This window comes from Pezoporus wallicus, unplaced genomic scaffold (assembly GCF_028554395.1).
Source record: "Pezoporus wallicus isolate ANWC-B61680 ecotype Strahan unplaced genomic scaffold, APGP_CSIRO_Pwel_v1 scaffold_3294, whole genome shotgun sequence".
Lineage (NCBI taxonomy): Eukaryota > Metazoa > Chordata > Aves > Psittaciformes > Psittacidae > Pezoporus > Pezoporus wallicus.
The window spans coordinates 6723940-6746090 of NW_026635478.1; the positions used below are offsets into that span (position 1 = coordinate 6723940).

General features: G+C 41.1%; 1 protein-coding gene across 10 annotated transcripts in view; it reads left to right on the top strand.

Annotated features, from left to right (window-relative positions):
• DUSP16 (dual specificity phosphatase 16) overlaps positions 1 to 22151 on the top strand; it is a 65256-nt gene that overhangs the window by 15679 nt on the left and 27426 nt on the right. For 6 of the 10 annotated variants that reach the window (XM_057426507.1, XM_057426497.1, XM_057426454.1 and 3 more), the window contains 2 exons: positions 14767 to 14844; positions 21187 to 21787. In XM_057426507.1, the coding sequence (XP_057282490.1) occupies positions 21557 to 21787 (231 nt within the window). In that variant the 5' untranslated portion in view covers positions 14767 to 14844; positions 21187 to 21556. The remainder of the gene's footprint in view (positions 1 to 14766; positions 14845 to 21186; positions 21788 to 22151) is intronic. The other 4 variants (XM_057426524.1, XM_057426489.1, XM_057426479.1 and 1 more) reach the window with 1 other exon arrangement.

Here is a 22151-nt window from a genome sequence, read left to right on the forward strand (position 1 = left end):
AGGTGTGAGTGGCATAGTCAAGGCCAAAGGAAATGCTACTGTGCTACTAGCAAGAAGAGACTGTGTGCATAGGAGAGTGGTTTTAATCCATTCACGCTGTTTAAATTGTTTTAATACCAAGTGGGAAAATGGGCAGGATACAACCCTAGCTTTGATACAGAAGTCTAGGGAAAAATCCATCATGAAATAAAGTAAGGTGATGGGAAAAGGCAGTGCAAAAAGGGGGGCATCTTGGTGGTAGCAGGTTTTTGAGTTCCTTCATGAGGGTATTAGAAATTATTTAAACATGCATTGACTTGATTTATAGGTGAAGCCATTAGCTAGTGATGTGTTTTTCTAGATTGGCCATCAGTTAATCATAGTTCCTTTCTATAGCTGTTTTTATTCCAGTGGGTGGTGGTTAAAATCTAGAAGAAGGTGTAGTGATCTCAGGTTGCTTGTCTTTAAAGTTACTTCCGTTAATGGCAAGGATTTGTTTTTGTTGGTGACTGCCAAAAGTGTCGTGCACAAGATGACATCTTCAAAGTAAGTCTTAAACAAACAAAGACACCTTTCTCTTGTAACTTCTGGTGTTAATTCCTGTCTTTCTACTTGTACTCTTGAGACCATGTTACAAGCAGTGGTAGTTTCCTTAATACATGATTAGGTTTGCAGTGGAGGTTTTAACAGAGCTAAATTTTGAGAGAGCAATCGTAAGGTAAGATGAGGTGTCAAAGTAATGGGTTTACACGTGGTGGTTCCTGACAGTTTGCAAAACACAGTTCATGTAAACTTGTCTCTGCTCCAGCAAGACACATCCCTTTGACCACTGTTGTTACTGTGTTCTCTGTGAATTTAGTGAAGTAGTGCATATGTGCGTTAAATTGAGATTTGTTTTAGGGTGAGTTTGGGGGTTTTTTTTGAGTCTCAAAGCTACAACAAATTGACAGCTTTTCTGATTGAATTTTCAGGTGCTAATATGTAACGCTGGGTTTTCACAAAACTGTTAGTATAGGATGCCACTAATTCTTTTATCTTTTAATGTGGCTGTCAACCTCAAACAGTTCAGCTCTGTTTACAGTTTTATAACGGATTAAGTAACTCACCTCTGGATTAAAAAATGAAAATCAAAATGGAATTGATCATGATAATAATATAAATACAGCAACAAAATTACTAGGCCTTTCAGGAGTCTTAATTTCTTGTTCTTTATGGTTTAGTTGAAACCTGTGAAGCATAATACATGGCCCAGAGTTGTTGTTCTCCTTCATAACTGTTTAATTTAAAGTTCTTTTTTAATTGTTATGAGACAATCAGATGATTCCTGTCTCTCTAAACTTGACGGCAGTGTTACCTCCAGGCTCTTTGCACATTGGCTGCTCTCTCTCTAAAGTTCTGAACTCTTCTGCCATGATGGGTGCAACACACCATACCTGCTTCTGGCATCGAATGGATTTTGCAAGTTTGTGTGTGTCTGAAACTATTGGTAATCTTAATTGCTGGGCTCAGACATGAAACTTGTTCTTCAGAAAAGCTTTCTTGTGAATAAACCTGAATGCATTTAAATGTCTGAAAGAGCAAGGGTTGGGTGGAGCACCACGGGAATTGCCTTTAGCTCTACTGGATGGTTAGACAGTCTGTGAAAGGCCCCAGGAGGATTTGATCATGCCTTAAAAATACTAAAAGAAGGTATGCATATTTAGATTATTAGTCTTGTCCTCTGTCATCATTTATCCCTAAAAAGAAACATAGAATCATTAGGGTTGGAAGGACCTTAAGATCATCAAGTTCCAACCCCCCTGCCGTGGGCAGGGACACCTTACACTAAACCGTGCCACCCAAGGCCTTGTCCACCCTGGTCTTGAACACTGCCAGGGATGGAGCATTCACAACCTCCCTGGGTAACCTATTCCAGTGCCTCACCACCCTAACAGGAAAGAATTTCCTTCTTATATCCAACATAAACTTCCCCTGTTTTAACCCATTACCCCTTGTCCTGTCACTACAGTCTCTAATGAAGAGTCCCTCTCCAGCATCCCCATAGGCCCCTCTTCAGATACTGGAAGGTTGCTATGAGGTCTCCATGCAGCCTTCTCTTCTCCAGGCTGAACAGCCCCAACTTTCTCAGCCTGTCTTCATACGGGAGGTGCTCCAGTCCCCTGATCATCCTCGTGGCCCTCCTCTGGACCTGTTCCAACAGCTCCATATCCTTTTTATGTTGAGGACACCAGAACTGCACACAATACTCCAGGTGAGGTCTCACAAGAGCAGAGTAGAGGGGCAGGATCACCTCCTTCGACCTGCTGGTCACGCTCCTTTTGATGCAGCCCGAGATACGGTTGGCTTTCTGGGCTGCAGGTGCACACTGAAGCCAGCTCATGTTCATTTTCTCGTCGACCAGCACCCCCAAGTTCTTCTCCGCAGGGCTGCTCTGAATCTCTTCCCTGCCCAGCCTGTAGCTGTGCCTGGGATTGCTCCGACCCAGGTGTAGGACCTTGCACTTGTCATGGTTAAACTTCATGAGGTTGGCATCAGCCCACCTCACAAGTGTGTCAAGGTCCCTCTGGATGGCATTCTTTCCCTCCAGTGTATCAACCGAACCACACAGCTTGGTTTCATCGGCAAACTTGCTGAGGGAGCACTCAATCCCACTGTCCATGTCAGCAACAAAGATGTTGAACAAGACCGGTCCCAACACTGATCCCTGAGGGACACCACTCGTTACTGGTCTCCAGCCAGACATTGAGCCATTGACAACTCTTTGTGTGTGGCCAGCCAGCCAGTTCTTTATCCACCGAGTGGTCCATCCATCAAATTGATGTCTCTCCAATTTAGAGACAAGGATGTCATGTGGGACAGTGTTGAACACTTTACACATGAATTCTAATTCAGTAAATCTTTTACTTGATGAGTGTTGTTCACCAAAAGAATTTTGGATATGACTATGGTTTTGTCAAAATAGGCATGTGCTAAAAGGTACTTACCTGTGACTGAATAGTCATTCAGTGGCCTATCTGGGAACCACTGCTTTAAGTCAGAGGAGTTACAAACAGTAGTAGGTGCAAAATGCAGTGAAGGAGTGGGCCACTTTATTCCACATCTCTGTATTGACTGCTGACAACACAAGTATTTTGTCAGATGTTCTTTGATCTGGTGAGCTTTTTCTGTTCATTTGTTCAGAAGAAACACCTCAAAAGCCTTTAAGTAAGTAATGCAGAAAAGGATTGTGTTTTTCTGTGGTTAAAAGCTTAGGTGCTGGTAGTAAAGGTATTTCCCTTGGGTAGGCAGAAATTGAAGCTGGTGTTCCTGGGTACATCTGTACCACTTAAATTGCTGCCTGGAGTGGGGCACTTTGCCTTGGGGAAGTCCTTTTTGTGTTTGTGAGGAACTGAAGTGTAACAAGAGAAATTTTTACTTCCTGCTGTTTTCCTCATGTGAGTCTACCTGAAGCAGAGAAGCCAATGGCTCCAGAATTGTCAATAAGCTTCCTAAGAGTACTTTTATTAATTGTAATTGTCTGTACAGTATAGTTTGACAAGATTAGCAAAGCATGGAGAGCACTTCCTACTGTTAGGCTTAAGGATTTTCTTTTAATGAGAGTTCTTCGGATTTGGCACGGTCTGTGTGCTGCAGACTTCTGAAGTACAAACAGTGATGACCTGGCAAGCAGCTCAGCATGGGTAAGAGGATATTTGGGCCAAGGACTCGTAGCCAAGCTCTTACCTTTTTGCATAAGATTTTCTTTAATGGGAGTGTGAAGGAGATGACACTGTGGTTAAATAATTACTCCTTGATTGAGCGAGTACTGCCCTGAGGAAGATGTCTATGGAAGGAACATCCCTATCATACTGCATAAGAACAAGGGTGCTGTGCTGAGACTGTGTGAGCAATCATCACGCTGATGCTTTCTCATTCTTGATTCTACAGACTTGTGCTGAAAGAAGTTATTAACTTCAGTTGTACCTTAAACACACCAAAAAACAGTGGCAGTCCAGTATAAAGGGCAGTGGTGCACTTCAGACTGTGCCACAGGGCTTTGGGTCTTTAGAGACAGGCAGCAGGCACTGTCTGTACCAGCAGAGCAGGAATTCTTTGTGGACAAGTCCCCCTTTCTGATTCAAGCAGTGCATGCAGTGTTTAAAGGCAAAGCCATATAAACTGGGAACGACTGTGGGTTTTGGGGATTAATACCTGGTGGCCAGATTCATCTTTTGTGGGGACTAGTGTATATTTTACTCTCCTTCAGTTAATCCAGCATGCTTCTCACTCAGTTTGTATACAGGCCACCCTTGCTGTTTGCAGCAACTTCTGTGTGCTGGTGGTATGATTATTTTCCATTACTTACGCTGTCTGTGTGTCCGAGCAGAAGTGATAATGCAACCTTAAGAGATCATTGCATTACCTGGTGCTTGGTATTGTAATGGCACACAGCAGCAATTGCAGAACAAATCATTCTGGATGTGGCAGTGAGGGGGACAGTGCAGCTTGAGGTGCTCAGCCTAGTCCATCTTGCCCTACACTGTGGAATGCCATGGAGAAAGTATTTAGCCCAGGTATGGAAAGCTCTGTAGCGATGCCATGTGCATGAGCTTGCACAAATCATAGAATCATAGAATAGTTTGGGTTGGAAGGGACCTTCAAAGCTCATGTCGTGCTGTGAGCAAGGGCATCTTCAACTAGGCCAGGTTGCCTAGAACCACATCCAGCCTGGCCTTAAATGTCTCCAGGGATGGTGCATCCACCCTCTCTGGGCAACCTGTGCCAGTGTTTTACCACCCTCATTGTAAAGAATTTTCTTCACATCCAGCCTGAATCGCCCCTCGTTTAGTTTAAAACTATCACCCCTTGTCCTATTGCAACAGGCCATGCTAGAAAGTATCTCCCCATCTTTCTTACAGGCACCTTCAAATAAACTCTCAGTTCTATCAAGGCTAGTTTGGGCACCAAGTTGGTGGTTTGGTTCAGAGCTAGCTTGTGAGTCTTAAATTTAAGTGCCTCCTCTGCACACTCTCTGTCCTTGCACTGAAGCACACATGTAATATCAGGAGAATTTAGCTGCCAAACACATTAAAAATAAAGAAATAAAATCCCTGCAGCTTCTTGCTCTTTGGCTAAAATTGAGGCATATGGCCGCAGGCATACCTTTGATGCCAGATGGTCTCCCTGCCAAAATAAAGCTGGTTCTCAGGAGGATCTTATGTGGTTATGGTTTCATTAGAGTGCCAGAAAGCTGAACCTTGGCAAAACTATGCTTTAAACTGATGGCGAGAGCAAGATTAGGAAGAACATTTGTCCTGGATAGGCATTGTAGCTACAGGTAGACTAGATACATTTTCTTCTAGATCTGAGTCATAGGGTTTTTTTTATTATTAATTTGCCTGTTCCAAAGCAATCTAAGCTAAATTAAAGTTTAGATATTCTAAAAATTATTTGGATTTGTGCTTGATTTTACCTATCTCCCAGGTTATGGATTATTTGATTTCAGAAGCACATGCCCTAGGCATTTACTGCTCCAGCTTGAACTGATGGTGAGGCTGCAGAGGAAGAAGCCTGAAGGGGGTGGGAGGAGTGCTTCTCCTTCCCCTCTTTCCTGGTGACCTCTGCTTCTCTGCTTGCGTTCAACTCTTTTCCTGCACATTTTGACCCTTGCCGTATTCCTGTCAGAGAGGGCGATTGCAGTCAAGGATAAGTCTGCACAGCTGAAATGGTTTTGGCATTCATTGGTAGAAACTGACTGCTCTCAGGTGTGTGCTTTGCCATGACTGCGCATACTGTATTGTTAAAACTGCCAGGGTCAATCTTTTCATGCCACTCAGGAGATCCCATGGAGAACTGCATACACCACTCTAGGTGGCAAACCAGCTAGCTAACACTTCTTTAAACACTATTTAACACTCCTTTAATATAAAATAAACCCAAACCAAAACCCCAACAAACAAAACCCGGGTAACAAACACATCAGCTACATCTGTCACTGTCATAACTTTGTAAAGAAACATGCATCTAATCTCCCTTACTGTCTTTGTCACCAGTACCATTAAGTCAACTTGGAACTGAAGGAAAAGAAAATGGGATTTACTTTGAAAGAGCTAAGAGATTGCCTCCTCATCCCATTGCAGAGTGAAACTTCTAGTTCTATTAGTTTTATGATTTTGAGTAATGCAGTACATTTTTATGTTGTAACTTGAAAAATACTTCTGAGGAAACGATCTTTTTTTTTTGTATGCTGTTTTTGTGTGTTTTGTTGTTGGGTTTTTTTTTTTTGCTTGCTTGTGCTTGGGTTTTTTTTCCTCTCAGAAAATACAATTTTTTTCATACAGGCTATAAGAAAGGTTTGTAAGGAGAGGGATTGTTGGTTTTTTTTCTTTTCTGTTTAAACTGATTAGTGTAGGAAAGACAGGCAAGGTTTCAGGAACACAAATCCCACTTAAAACTTGAAACAAAAGCAGAGAATATAAAGCTAAATCTAGGTCAAGTTTGAGTTAAGAAACAACATGAAAATCCAGAGGAGTTTGTTTATGAAGAAAAATATACTACAAATCTAGTAACTCTATGATGACTCCAGATTTTCTTGTTCTGGTATTAACTCCAAGAATTCGGGGAGGGGAAAGCGTTCTTTCTTTAACGGTATCTTGTAGGTTTCTTTCTCTCTTTTATCATGTATTTTCAGTGGTGTGGCTTCAGCCAGACAGTTTCCATGAGGAATATGATTCATTGGGTAATTTATGACATACTTCGGGATGTGCTTTGGACTACTTCTTTTCCTGTTTGGGAAGAGGGACAGGCTGGATGTGGAGATGTTTTGGAAGCCTTGGCTTTTGTTTCTGTGTCATGGTTTGATTCTGTTTCAGGTCTGTGTGCAAGGAAGGGCTTGTACATTCTGGAGTTCATGCCCTCCCTCTTCTTACCGCTCTATACTAACTGGTATCGTAAAAGATGTCACCTCTCCCTGCAAGACTGGCCTTTCCTCTGTCCTTGGGATGCTCTATTATTATAGTGGAGCTCTGTTTGATATGCAGTTCTTGTGAACCACATCTGTATGTTTTCTTTTATAAACTAGCTGGAATTTAATGTGGTGCTGGAAGTGACCATGAGATAACGCATCCTTCCCTGATGCAGTGGGATGCTTTTCTAACCATGTTAAGAATTCATGCAGTAGCATTGTTTCATGGATGTGTAATATAGGTTTAAACATACTGACTTGATAGTTTAAAACAAACAAACAACAAAGATATCTACCAGCTGGGAAACACAGCATCATGAACATGAGAGTGGGAGAGTCTGGACTGCTATTGTACTTCTCATAGTGTAGCCCCAAGAGAAATGCTTTAGCAGCATATAAATGGTCATCCTTTTTTCCTCTTTTGCTTTTGCTCAAGCTGAGCGTGAGATGGTTTCTGTGGTGGCTGCTGCACTGGGAAACATAGATTTGACTGCAGTTAAGATGCACATAATGTTAAGTATTTAGTAACAGGTTAAATGGTGTGAATTAGGGTTGCTAAGAACATGTTTGCAGATGGTCATTTTCAAACAGTGACTTTCTTTTTTTACTTACTGGTGTATTTTTAGATGGCTTTCCTCTGCTCCTACCTGAAATGGTTTTTTTGCCCTCAAGTTCAGCAGCCACGCAAAAGGCTGATTGGGCCTATATGAGAGGATGTGGGGGGAAAACTGTGGTGGAGATGCAGGATGGCAACTAGAGTGGGTCTCCTGCTGACAGGTGAGAAGGGGAAGGCTTCTAAAACTGATTTTATAATGCCTCCTTTATCTTTTTCAGTTTAATTTTGCCATTCAGCCAAAACAAGCAGCAATGGTGGTTCAGATAGCTGCTTTGCTTGGGTCTAGTTGAAGATGCTTGTATAAGCTTACTGCTGGGTCCAAGGCTCATGTGAAGTATTTTAGCTAGACAAACTTATCCTTCTGCTTCACAAACTGTAGTCTTTGTTAACGTCAGTAACTCTGCAGCAAGTTTTGTGTCAGAGATGGTATCTTCCTTGAACATCAAAACTTATGCAGAGAAATTAGCTTCTGTATGTAAGTGTGCTTTGTTTTTCTGGGATGGCTGCGTAAGAATCATTTCTATCCTAATCGAGTGGGATGCTTTACATCCTCAAGGTAGCTGAATTTGGGTAGAATACAGGGATAACTAGGATTTCTTTAGATCAGGTAAGGATGTGGAAATATGTAATGGTTTGGATTGGAAGTGACCTTAAGGCTCATCCAGCTCCAACTCTGTGCCATGGGCAGGGACACCTTCCACTAGACCAGGTTCCTCCAAGCCCTGTCCAACCTGGCCTTAAGCACTGCCAGGGGAGTGCTAGCCACAGCTTCTCTGGGCAACCTGTGCCAGTGCCTCACCACCCTCACAGGGAAGAGTTTCTTCCTAATGTCTAATTGAAATCTCCCCTCCATTAGTTTAAAGCCGTTCCCCCTTACTCTTGCAGAAAGTCCCTCTCCATCTTTCCTATAAGCCCCATTTAAGTATTGAAAGGTGGGTTGAATTTGTTAAAAACACCTGTTTCCCCCATCTTTTAATGGACAGCTCTCTTCTGGATGTTGTCTAATGAAGGTGAGTCCCAAAACGGTAACCTGAATATGGCACATGTTTTTAAACTTACAGTCAGTAAGAAAAAAAATCACCCCAAACTTTGCAGTATTTGACAGGAAGCCAGTGTAACTCCCTTGAATCTGGAGTGGCATGCCTGAGTCAGTGAAGTATGAGCTAAGAATCTGGCAGAAGCCTTTTGCACAAAGGAAGGCTGAGAGAGTCTCTCAGGAAGCCTGTACGCTGCTAAATGTGGCATGTTTGAACATGAGACTGACATCATTGTGAGTTCATAGTAGTGAAAGAACAAAGTATCAGCCACAAATTAGACTGACCTAATTTTTAAGTCACTTCTAAAAACTTAATAGCGCAGTGTGTTGCTTGTGCAAGCTGTTTATTTCCATTGCAGCCTCTGACTACTTCATTTAAACTACAAGTTAACCCTCTAAACTGTCAAAGGAGTTGTTCAGGAAGGTGTGCGTGTGCGTGTGTGTGTGTGTGTGTGTGTGTGTGTGTGTGTGAGAGGGGTGCTGCAGACTTCCTTCCTTGGCTCTTTTTCCACCCTGACCTCAATTTTCACATAAAGGAAGTGATTAAGGACCACCCATCATATACCTTTATCCTTCAGGATCAGCTTCCTGGAGGTAAAAACCTCCGGATTGTATATCAAAACCTAACTTGTTCCTATGGGCTGCTCATATGCAGACTGGAAGTCTGACTGAAAATGATCAGAATGCTTGCCATGGTGTCAACAAGAATTTATGTATAATCAATAAATTATTATAAAATTGAGAATTATTATTTATTACATATCTGTCCATGATCATAGATAAAGAACTGGTACTTCTTCCATTGCTGAACACTTAAGAAACACAAGGATCTTGCAGATTGCTGATGATATGCTTCTTTCCAAGTATTTTAGTTGGCTCCGTATGCGCTGAAGTTGATTCATTCTGTTGATGTATTACTTATTGCAGAAGTACATTGAACTCTCCTAGTTTGGGATTACTTTGATGACCGTCAGTGCTTTCTGGTTGCTTTTAAAGGGGCTTTGTAAAACAGAGCACATCTATAATTTTTGGAGAAATATAAAATCTTGTTTGTCCATTTGTGCAGAACTGTGCATACACATAAGCACGCTTCAAACAGGATAATACAGATGTAATTGAAGGGATTACATTTTGTTTCTTTTTGCTACTCAAAATCCTGTTAGAAGCCTGGTGAGAGTGCTGCAAAGTATTTGTTGTGAAGCCTGGTCTTTGACTAAGGGACATATCAGATAATCACAACAGAGTTTACTCCTTTGGTTTGGTATTCAGAATTTAAAAAAAAAACAGTCCCTTTTAATTCTTGCAAACTAGATGTAATGGTGGTCACATTTTGTCAGCTGTTCTTAAGTAAGATTAGTCTATTTTGTGTTTATGTCACTCTTCTTCCTCTACTTAAATGGTAATGTTTATAGTGATGTAAGAGGCACAGCTGGGGAACGTAAGTCACCCTTTGCTCTCTCCTTCTATTATAAAGATATATATGGCTTCTGTTTTCAGCTGTGTAGTTACCATGCTATATGTGTCTTTAGCACCACTGCAGGTCTTGTATAATATGATTCAAGTTCAAAGAAACACTTGGGATCCTTTGGGAAGGACGTAGCATGGCAGGTTACCTGGAGTGTAACTGAGCGAGATACCATGACTTCTGCTTATGTTCCTGAACGGAGGCCCTGTTGATATTCTTGTCAGTTAAACTAAAGTTTGAAAGCAGTTGTAATAAGCAGGCCATCAGAATTACCTTTGTGGGTACAAATTAGGTATGAAATTATGTTCTGTTCCCAGTGTGTGAGCTATCAGGAGTCTTGAGACTCATCGCTCATCATCTCATCATGGTGAGAGATTTGGGTCCCAAATGTTTGGATCTCCCTGGTCCTCACCGGCAGTTCAGCAGTCACTCCATGTCATAAACCAAACCCCTTCTTGCTCTGCACGGCCCAGAATGGGAGAGCTCTTAACAGGATTACTGCAACTGTCAAATTTCTGAGGACACCTCAGAACAACTTCAGTTATTCCATCATGTTAATTGGGAGACATTGCTGTATACCATATACCTCTATGTTTCCTTCCCTACTCCCACCTTGAGGCAGCTGGGCTGTACCTCGTTTGTGGATTTGCTGTTTTCCACCGTTTATTCTGTTTCCTTGACGTATAGATGTTTTTTAAGAAGAAACCCAGTTAAACTGAACTGCTTTACTGAGTAGGACTGGGCTTACAAACATGTAATGTCAATGTTCTGTTGGGCCCAGCATCCCTTCTGAAGGTGCTTCTGTGTGCTTTTCTCAGTGTGTAGCATACACTGCTCACAATATTAATTTTGCTTTGAGCATGCAGAGGGCTTTTTAAATGAGTTTGACAACAGATTTAATTATCACTTGTTAGGTATTTTCTCTGTAAACTTCTAGATGTTTCTCTGTGCAGCTGACAGGACATGCATGCAGTGCAGTGCAGCACTGTATTTTCAGACACAAGCAGGAAGAAACAAAGTATTAATGTTGACAGTTTAAAAAAATAAAAAAAAAAAGAAATTCCTTCCAAACTTTCTCATGCCCTGAAGTGAAGGGGTTGAATGTGCCTGTTGCCTTCCGGGAGAACTGGTGTCATTTCCTCAAATGGGTGAAACACCAGAACATTTTAACTCCCAGCGTACCATACTGTGGAAGCAAGTTTACAAGTCTCTGTTCTTAAAGGAGATTGAGTCAGTGTGATCTTTAGTCATTCAATTTAATTTAGGAGAAGAGTCATTAAAAAGTGTGTTGCAAGAAATTTACCCCTGCCTTGCCCAGAAGCTATTCTGATTTATTTCCCTAATAAAATTACCGTCATTATCCTCTGCCTTTAATCTGTCCTGGTTCTTGTACGAAGGCTTCAGATCCACCTTCTGTTTTCATCATACAGTGACCACAAAGCAGATCAGAGTTGGTTTGTTTTTTTCTGTTTTTTCTTCTTTATAAATTTTAGCTCCTTATTTGCAGGCCCACATTATTTGAATGTCTCCCTCTGAAAGTCTCTCAGTAGGCACAAAGCCTCAAACTTAAATGCTAGCCATTATCTGAAGTCTTCTAAAGAAGTAGCCCTGATTATTAAAACAGCTGTGCTTGATGATTATTTAGTGCTACTCTTCAGAGTACTCTTCCTTTTAATCTGTTTCTCAGCAAAAAGATGACCATGTAAAATGCAAAAGTCACCTTTCATGCTGTTCTGCAGAGCTACAGAACACAGTCAATTGGGGATGTGCTGACTGTGTAGTAGTTGCAAACCTTGGTGTTATGAAAGAGGCTGCCGTGAAGCAGTCTTGTTCTACAAAGTGTACGGATATGCTGGAATTTCATCAGCTTGAGGTTTTATGAAGTAGTTCAACTATTTAAGGTTTTCCCTTTTTTGGACTTTGAGTCTTTGAATTGAAAGCTAAAATGCAGTTGCTGGTAGAGATGGCAGGCATGGACTTTGCCAGTTGTCAGAATTAAATGATGAATCTTCACCATTTAGTATACAGGACCCAAATAACCCTTGTGTTTTGTAAGGATAGGTAGCTGCCTTACAGTTAAAATTTGGTTTGGTTATTCTTACATTACGTGCTGTGGGTTGGTTCTCTGCAGACTTGGATTCTATAAATAAATAATTTTATTACTTACTGTAAATCTTGTAAGTTTTATATCAGCTAATCCATACAAGATCAGGTTTTATGGGAAGGACAGGACTAAACTTTTAGGAAAGGAAAAGTAGGTACTGAGGTCCTTACAAGGATGCTGTCACGGTTCTCTGTTCATTTTCTCACAAGGCTTCTAGCTTGCTTGGTGCACCACAACTCTGTAGCTCCATGTGACCCAACTGGTTAGGTTTGTTTAGCTGCAGTGTAGGGAAGGCCCTGAGCAAGAGAGGAGAAAAAAAGGTTTCCATTTCTAATTCTGGAAAATAGAAAAAGGTATTTAAATAAGGCCTGGAGGACGTCTTATTTGCCAGGAGTATGTAAAAAGGCAAGTTTATATCCTTTTGTAATGCACTGTAATTGAAAGGATGTATATTTCTTTTCCTAAAGTCAGCAGAAAAATCCTGGCCTCATAATGAAAAAAGGCTTTTTAAAAACTTTCTCCTAAGCACAAAGAGCTGAAGTTTCCACTTTAAACTTGGGTGGCTCATTCATATTTCACTTAATGGTAATATGGTATTCTCTTTCTCCCTCCCCCTTCTTACCACCAAGGCTAAAAAGGAGGAGGGGACATATAAAATGTTTCTGAAAATTACAGGAAATGTCTGTTCCTTTAAGAGCATTGCCAGGGAATTTCCAAATGCGCTTAATGCTTATGGCTGAACTTGCAGCAGCTCGGTCTTCAGTCGTGAGTGGATCCTGTTCTAAAAATGTGATACCTCCTTCCAGTAAACTGTGTTGAAATTGAGTGTATGCTTTGGTTTTCATCTGCTCTTCAGCAGAGTTAATTGCACCCAATGGTGAAATGAGGGCTCTTGGGGGCTGCTTTAAAAACCTGTTTTGCTTCTATTTATTGAAGTGTGGAAAATGGTATATAGTTTCCTGAAGGGGTAGCTGGTTTATTTGTAAGGACTTTGGAGAGGCATGGGGTGGCAGCTACCAGTGAATGTGAAGACTACCTCACAGTGTTCAGAGACTTCAGCAACTGCTTGTGAATCAGTAAGGAGCAAAGAGGGAGATGCTTTCTGTCCCAGTATTTTGTTTCCTTGGGCTGTCACAAGGTGGTCTCTGATCATAGGGTCTTGTCTCTAGCCTAATCAGTGTTGAGCACCAGGTTAGTTTTAATTTCCATTGATGAGATTAGAAAAGGGGATAGCGACAGATACAGTGAGTAGGATGAGTTTTTTCTTCATTCTCCTTTGCCTTCTGCCAGGCTTCTGTCACTGGATTAGGGGAAAAAGCAAGGGAGATCTGCAGAGCCTTTTCTTGGGCTCAAAAGGGCGTCTGCCAGCCCAGGCAGGCAGAGGGAGGAAGACATGGCACAGTCTTCCACAGTCCACCAGGTCTTCTCATCCACCTCTCTGCCCTGCTGCTCTCACATACTTACACCTGTGTGCTAATGGTGGGCAAGTGAGAGGATCTCCAGCCTGGGATACCCTAGGGACAAACACACAGGTCCCAAACAGGGTCTCCGTCCCAGTGGGCAGAGCATGTTCTGGGTAGCAAACTCTCATTACGTGTCTGAAGGGCTCTAGCCCCATTTTCTGCTGCTGGTGTTGGCAGGGTTTTTAGAGCAGTTGCGTAAAGACAGAGAGGTGATTCTTGTGGCTCCTTTTCTTGCGAGGTGACGTGGGATATGACTGTTGTAATGTGCTCAGCCCTCTGCTACAGTGGCTCTTTGTGGTTGTCGTATAGTTTACTACTTGGTTGGGAGCCACTCCTGGGTTTCGTAATACGGCAGTGCTCGGCAATAATTTATTACCATGGTTTATATTACAGTGATTAAGCGGAGCTGTCATCTCTTGATTGTGATGATTTGAATCTTGTTTTTAGCTGCCCAGGAAACGGTTTGGAATTGACACTAATGTGTTTGTTTTTACTTCCTCGTGTAAAGGTTGTAATTTAATTTGTTCACCTAGGAACAGCAAGTACTTTGTATAGAAGTTGTACGGGTATGACTATACGTAATGATTGCTGACGCCAGCGTTACCAGTTTCCAGTGTTGACTTTTCTAGTGTGTGGGGAGGTGGGATTAATTACCTGAGACGTTCTGTTTTCGTTAGTCTTTGTGAAAAATATAGTTGTAGTCAGACTTACATATGGCAGTCTCCTATATTAACAGACACTGAGTGATAGTGTGTGTGAACTTCCTTGAATTCAGGCAAGTGCTTCACCCATAGGTCCTAGTTACAGATTAGTTTTCTAGCAAGAAAATGTGTCAAATTTTTTTGAAGGCTACTATTGGGGTTTTTTTGCTTGTTGGTTTGGGTTTTATTTAAGTATCTCCAACCTTTTTAAAGATAGTTGGGAGATTTGCTCTAGGTTTTTTTCTTTTCTTTTAGAAAACCAGTATAACATCGCTCTCTATTTCAGACCCTTTCCATGTAAACTAATGCTAGCATTTATAAAACTCTTCTCACTTAGGTTTTCACGTGTTTGGGGGAGTTTTACAGCAAATGACTTCACTGAAAGTGTGAAATCTGTTTTCTGGGATGTTTTTTGTCTTGTAATAAGGATCTTTTTTTTTTTCCCTCAACTATGTTTAGGTATTTCATTCTGCTGACCTCTGTATGTGGATCGCCCTTTGTCCTGTTCAGCCCATTTAGATTTTGACTTATACGTAGGTGAGTAATTGCTTTTAACATGAAATGATAAATTCTGGACTACTTTGACATGAATTCATTTCATTTGCTTTGACTTGGAAGTCATACAGTTAGAATCATCTTCTAAAAATCCATTTACACTTCTCCTGGTTGCCTAGTGTCACAAGCAATATAAAACTAAGAATGTTATGTATTACAGTATTTGTTTGGAGTGGATTAGGTAAGCTTTCATTCTTGGTGTCACAGAGCAATATGCTGTGAACTTGCAATGAAAAAGTATTTTGAAATGAAAAGAGCTTCTTGCTTGTATGGGTGGAGAAGGGAGTCCCTAGATAAAGCCTGAGCTGTTGAGCAGAATGACGTAACAGATCAAGAGCATGTTCTAACGCTTCCCATGAGCTCACATTCTATCAAGTTTCCCTGCTATAATACTTAAAAATGTCTGTTGTTCCACAGTAAATGTCAAAGAGGTTGGCTTCTTGGTAAATGCAAGTGATGGCAATCTGGTTTATTGCTTACAGTTGGTGATGGTGCATGGATGATTCTTGCAAGAACATTGAACATATTTGAGGGCTATGTTGGTAGTAGGTCAGCAAAATGTTTTGGTGGTGTGGGTTTTGGTTTTGGTTTGGTTTTGGTAGTAGAGCACATTATATTATTTCAAAATCACTATTTATATGAAAAGCAGTGTCTTACTGGTATCTAAATAGAAGGTCCATTCATTTTGCTTAGCCCAACTATCTTAGAGGTAGGTGTAGTAGGCGTAGAAACTGAACGAGCTTGAAACTCTAGACTGGGGTCTTTTATGCAGCTTATGTATGAGAAATTGATTACTTTTCTGATTTTATCTCTCCATGTATCAGTCTTAGATTGGAGAAGGAGAAAAAACATGGTATTATCCATTCTGACTGCTTACATAGATCTAAAGTGCAGATGTGCTGAAAGCAGGAGAGGAGGGAGCAGCCATTCTGATCATAGGGATAAGCAAAGGAAAGCAGCAAGAAATTATTAAAACTTCTTTTCTTTTATGAACATGGTACATAAGAGACTTAAAAAATATTAAAAATGTATGTGTTTCTATTTGAGTGATTTCCTCACTGCTCTTCTCTCTTGCACTAAAGTGGAGTGTGCTTGGTAGAGTGGGGGAAAGTCTGTGTTCTTCAACTCCCCTCAATCAATGTGAGAAAATGATGGGCTTATGAGATGATGACACTTACTTGAGTCACCTCAAAAGCCAAAACACCCTCATTCCCCTCAGTTGAGAACGCAAGCCCTTGTTAACAGGGCTCTTTTAAATCACAAGCATTTGTAATCTCATTCCTGTGTGGTCTGCACAATGGCAGGAAAGACATAGGCTTATTGTAACTTCAGCTACATTTTTTCACCCAGACTTTACACTTTCTTACAGAGTTGTCAATCTGGAATTTATTGGCTTGCTTGCTAAATTCAGAAGAAGTATGCCATTTCTCACTTTCACCTAAAAATCTTATTTCCCTTGTGCTCCGTAGACACTTTGGGTTAAGTAGGAACTTGGGGAGGGATTGGCCCTCCTTGGTTGTCACTCAGTCTCTAGCAGAATAGGTTACAAGCATCTCTCCAGAACAGCTTTTATTTCTGTCTTTCTGAGGCTGGCAAGGGAATGCTGTGACTGTCATAGATGGTGGGAAGGGGTGGGGGGAAATCTTGCAGGAGTGGGAATTCACCCTGTGATACTCAGATCAGGAGTTCCTTTCTGATGCAGGAGTTTGTGCAGGCTTGTTCGTTGAGTATCACCTGTGGCTGTGGTGATAGGGACTGGTATGGTATTGGCACCAGATACTGAACCACTGTCAGCTCCCAGCTAAGTAACACTGAAGCCAAATACTCCTTTGAAAACAGCTGATGTGCTAGCAGTGGCATGTTTCCTGCAGTTTAGGATCTCCTGACTCTGTGTTTTGATTCAGCTTTTGCGTTTCTTTTTTATGCTGGTGCCCATCCTGAGTAACATGAAAGGAAGCTTGGCTGTAGGAGCAGATAGTGTTTTTCTCATATGTGCATGTGTTTGCTTCTAGACAGCAGAAAAACACAAGGTTTTAAAAAGATCAACTTTCAGGTGTCTCAAGCTGACTATGCAAGAGCTGCCCGTCAGGACTTTCTGATGTCCAGGTGCTGTAAAGTTATTAGGTTGGTGTTTAGCCATGCAGTACTGATGTATGCAGGAGCATTGCTGTATGCACCTGACAAAGCAGGCATTGGTGACGTTGGGAACACAATTGCTGAGTGATTGTGACACCAAAGTCCAACTTCAAGGTTATCTTCTTACGTGAGGTAGACAGTCTTTCAGAGATTGTAGCAAGGCTTCTAGAAGCTCTTTGCTAGTTCCTTAACCAAGGTAGAATTAGAGCATCCTTCTGAGAATTTTAAAAATACATTCTTCTTCATCTGCCTCTTTAAAAAAAGTTGCTATTATATGAGTCAAAGACTGAGATCATTAAAAAAAACATCATGCCATGATGCAAGGGAATTGCTTGGACTCAAAATCATAGAAGTGAAATTAGTAGTGCAAACAAAATGTGAGTTATTTTGACTGAAGAATCAAACACACAACTTTAGTGCCAGGCTTACAGTTAAGTGGTTGCTTGCTTCGCTCCATCTGAGCCATTTGGGATGGTGGCAAAGAGAGATCTTGTAGTTCTGCGGCAGCATTACATACACATATTGGAGATCCACTATTGGTTGTATGGAAGGTTGTAGTGTTTTTGTTATTTTGGTAAGGAAAAACTGAAAACACTTGGCAAGTTTGGAACAGATCTTTCTAGTTTTACAGTGAGTTAAAAGTTCAGTTTTTTTCTTTAAAAGATATAACAGTGCCATGTTCCAGTCCATCTACAAGGAGGAAGAAGCCATGCAGTGTTACCAGTATATATGTGACTTCATGCAGTATTCCCATAGCCCAATTCGGGATCACTTTTCTGTAATCCTGATTTCAGTGTAGAACATCCTATGACTAAGATGGTTTCCTAGCTTGAAGATCACCAACATAATGGCCTGTTTAGGGCAAAGCATTCATTATACTGCATCATTTTATGAGACACTATGGTGTCAATACATACCACTATGATCCAAGTCACAAATAGCGCTGCAGAAAGAGAACACTCAAGAAACTGAATTTTAGGTTTTTACAAACTATGATTAGGAATGAAATGTGTAACACCTTATAGTAGCTAAATGATAAGAGCAGTCACCAGGAAGGGGAGGAGAGCTCTAGTGTTTAGCTGAAGTAAGAGGCTGCCAGTTTCTCTTGTTTAGATAGGTCCCAAGGAAGAGTCCCAAAGGCTGATAGGACCAGAAAGAGAATTAAACAAAATGAAACTCCGTAACTGAAAGAAAATGTTGTTCTTCCCCTGCCCAATGGAGCTGTTCCTGTAAAAATAGGATTTCAATCACAGTAACTTGAGGTGACATTTCTGTCAAGTTTTCTACTTTCAGGCCATGGGCAGAATGCTTTCAGAAACCTAACACATAGATATATGTAAAGGTAATGGTGCTATCTAAAAGGATTGTTGACTGGTGGCCCACATGCGTTATGTTGTTTACATGCTTTTTCCCTAGTCACCATATATGACTGGTTTGAGTTCTTTTTAAGGGTTTTTTGAAACAAACTTCCATCACATGAGAGTGAAGGCTAAGACAGTGAGCAGTAAGCATTTAGAAGATTAGAAATCTAACCAAACTGAAAGTTGCAGAATAAAGATTACATCTTTTTAACAGCCTCCGGTTTAGAGATCTGTAGTTTCTCAGCTGCTTTATTTTCCTGTTATTACTTGGACTTTAAATCAGCAATTTACCCATCAAAACAAACTGTCTAGTTCATGAACAAACTGTCTAGCTCACAAAGGAGCTTGAGCCAATTCCCACTAGAGCCAGTGGAAAAGTTTTCATTGAGTTCAGTGGGTTTGGTATCTGGCAGTTGTTGATACAAATAAAAGAGAATCAAAATTCCTGACAGGACATGTTAAGAGAAAGAAGAAGAATTAAAAAAAAAAAAAGCAGAATATTTTTTTCTCTCTGGAAGAAAATGGACACAACTATCAAGTTTCACTTCTCCCGCTTGCATAATGCCATGGTCCTGTAATACCTTCCTCAGGCCAGTATATAGTGACTGCTCTTTGAGGGAGGAATATCTCTGAGAATAAAGTTGTAAAGATAGGTTTTTTTTTTTAAATAGGTTTAATTAAGGCTTGGGGTAGTAATTTTTCCAATAATATTTGTGTTTTAGAGCAACATGCATTTCACTGCTGTACACTTCCATTGATCTGGACAAACTTAAAAGCACCGGCTCTGTAGCACTAGAGTCAGGGCAAAGAGAAAATCACATCTTGTTAACCTAATGGCTGTTTATGTGAAACCTGGTGGGTTTGAGTTGCTACATGAAACTCTTAACCAAACAAGTTTCTTTCAGTTTCCTTTTTGGGTTGTTCAGGTGAAGGTTGCACTTTTCTCAGAATTTATTTAAGATTTTGTCTGTGTTGATCTGTATAATATATTTTATCAGTAAAACATCTGCTGACCTGGGATTTCCCATTGCTAAACAGAACTGACCTATTGCTGTAACAGGACTTTCAATAACTATCTGTAGGTTAGTTTCAGTTCATTACTTCTGTTGCAATTAATATAGATAGCAAACATTTCAAACTGGAGCAGCAAGTCAAGGCAATAAGTAAAATCTAAGTTTTCCATCTGAACCTCTTGAAATATTTATTAATATTTAAAGTCTTCATTCTCATATATACCTGTATATGCAGTAAGACTCCAGGAAGACATAGCCTCATAACTTGCTTCTGTTCACAAATGCTTTACTGCCTCAAGGGTGTTAATTAAGTAGATTTTGGTTTTCTTCATCTGGCCAGTTCAGTTTTGTGATACTTGTGTTATTTTGCTTTGTTCCAGCCAGGAGAAAGCAGAGGTAGAAAGGCTCTTTGGGTCATAGGTTGTGTGGCATGGGCCAGAACTGACGTAGGAGTTGCTTGAAGGCACACTGCCTTGTACAAGAGGTGTTGCATAGTTCTGCTGACCTAAAATCACTTCCCCTGACAGGGAAAGGGAGTGCGATGGTACGAGACTTGCAAACTGACGTGTTTTTTTGCTGAGCTGGCTTTACCCTGCACTGATCTGAGTGCAGATTAGTCTGCCACACTAACAAGGTGAGGAACTGTCAGGCTTGTTCTTTCACGGACAAGCTCTAACCTGCGGGCTCTGCTACCTAAGTTGAAAAAGTCATCACCCTCAGCTATCCCCTCTTGCTGGAGCTGGTGACCAAGGCAGCTCAACATATGGTTTGTCTTACTGTTGCAGCCTTTCAGTTCTTAAAAGGGGCCTATAACAAACATGGGGAGAGACTTTTTATGAGCACCTGTTGTGATAGGATGGGGGGTGATGGTTTTAAACTAAAAGAGGGGAGATTCAAGCTGGACATGAGGAATACTTTTTTTACAGTGAGGGTGGTAAAACACTGGCACAGGCTGCCCTGAGAGGTGGTGGATGCACCGTCCCTGGAGACATTCAGGGCCAGGCTGGATATGGTTCTGGGCAACCTGATTGAGTTGAAGATGTTCCTGCTCATCGTAGGGGGGTTGGACTAGATGACCTTTGAAGGTCCCTTCCAACCCAAACTGTTCTATGACTCTATTCTGTGTCTCTAATGTCCCATCTACTTCAGAAGGTCCGAAGACAGTACTCACTGCTGTATCTTCCAGTAGTGTATTCATGAGGCCTTCATTTCCACGTCTGGTGGTTAATTCAAATAAAATGCTTGTGTTTTGTTGTAGTATCTTATTCTGGTTTCTCTTCAACCATGTTCTTAAAGAAAGGAGGTGGACGTACGTTTTGTCTCTTCTTTTACACAGTTTCAGTTCCCCAGTTCGCAGTGCTGGTTTGTGAAATACTTTCCAGGGCATTAAACTTTAAAAATGTATCTTAGTTAATTTTACAACTTCTTACTAAGTGGTGAAGTACTGAAACACATTTAATTAGTTTTGCTATTGAAAGGAATGCATGATTTAGGGTAGTATATCTTAATTATATTCTAACAAAGTCTTGTGAAGAGGCAGAGCTAGTGGTAAAAAGAGTCCGCAATTAAGACATGGTATGTTGCCTGAAATCAAGATAATTGTCCAGGCAAGATCATTGGAATAGCTTCAGAGACTGCAATTGCGACTGCTCTCTCTAGGTGTTTGGCCTATATAGCAGAGAGGGGAACTTCTCAGGAGCGTATTTATTATATGGTACAGACTACTGTGCAGTTGGCCTCAGAGTTGAACGTTTTGCATGGCCTCATCTGGTTTGTGGTTTATTTATTTTTTTTTCATCTTCCCTTTCTTACAGGCTCTTAGTCCGGTGTAAAGCTGATGGGTGGGCGCAAAGGTAAAGAATGATGTAATTCAGCAGCCACCAGAAAGCATCTTTTGTTTGAATTGTAAAATGGCTACTCCATAGTCATCTCCCAATGAATCAGATGTGAGGGGCTGCTTTGTGGAATGCACCCTTTGTAACGGCACATCAACTGGAAGCAGGAGGAGACATTCAGTTGAAGAGCTCTTTCTGAAAATGGGTTTAACTTTTCTTTTGCCAGTCACTACCAGCATGACCTCATACACTTCTAGTACAATGGTGTGGCTAAGCCTTTGAGTACACAGCCATTACATCATCGCAGCAAATTAGAGAGGGAGGTGGTGAAAGAGGCCTTATTGTTGTCATGGCCGATGAGATGATCAGGACTCAACTCATTGTCGCCGAGAAGTTGGTGGCTTTGCTGGAGAGTGGTACAGAAAAACTGCTGCTGATTGATAGCCGCCCCTTTGTGGAATACAATACGTCCCACATCTTGGATGCCATCAACATCAACTGCTCCAAGCTTATGAAGCGGAGGCTGCAGCAGGATAAAGTTTTGATTACTGAGCTCATTCAGCATTCAGCAAAACACAAGGTAGGGGTCATTTTCTGCTTCTTCTTTGTATTTGGTTAAAAGAGTGCCTGGAAGGCAACTTGTAGTAGTTTTTCTTTAGATATTTCATTTTAAGAGTCCAAAACTAAGAGACTGAGGTTTGCTGAGCTCTTACCTGACGTAAGAGGCTCTTGGATACTACTGAGTTTATCTTTGAGATTCTTTGTAGCCCAGTTTTCCCTAAGTGACAGAGTAATGGAAAGGGATTTAGAAATTACTCAGAAAGAATGCTCTCAGCATTCTTGTATGTCTGTCAAATCCCAGTCCCTAAAATGTATGTCATTAAGGCAGGAAACATTCTCCTTCTAAACTTTGAAGGATTCTTTAGAGTCTGTGGTGGTGGGGA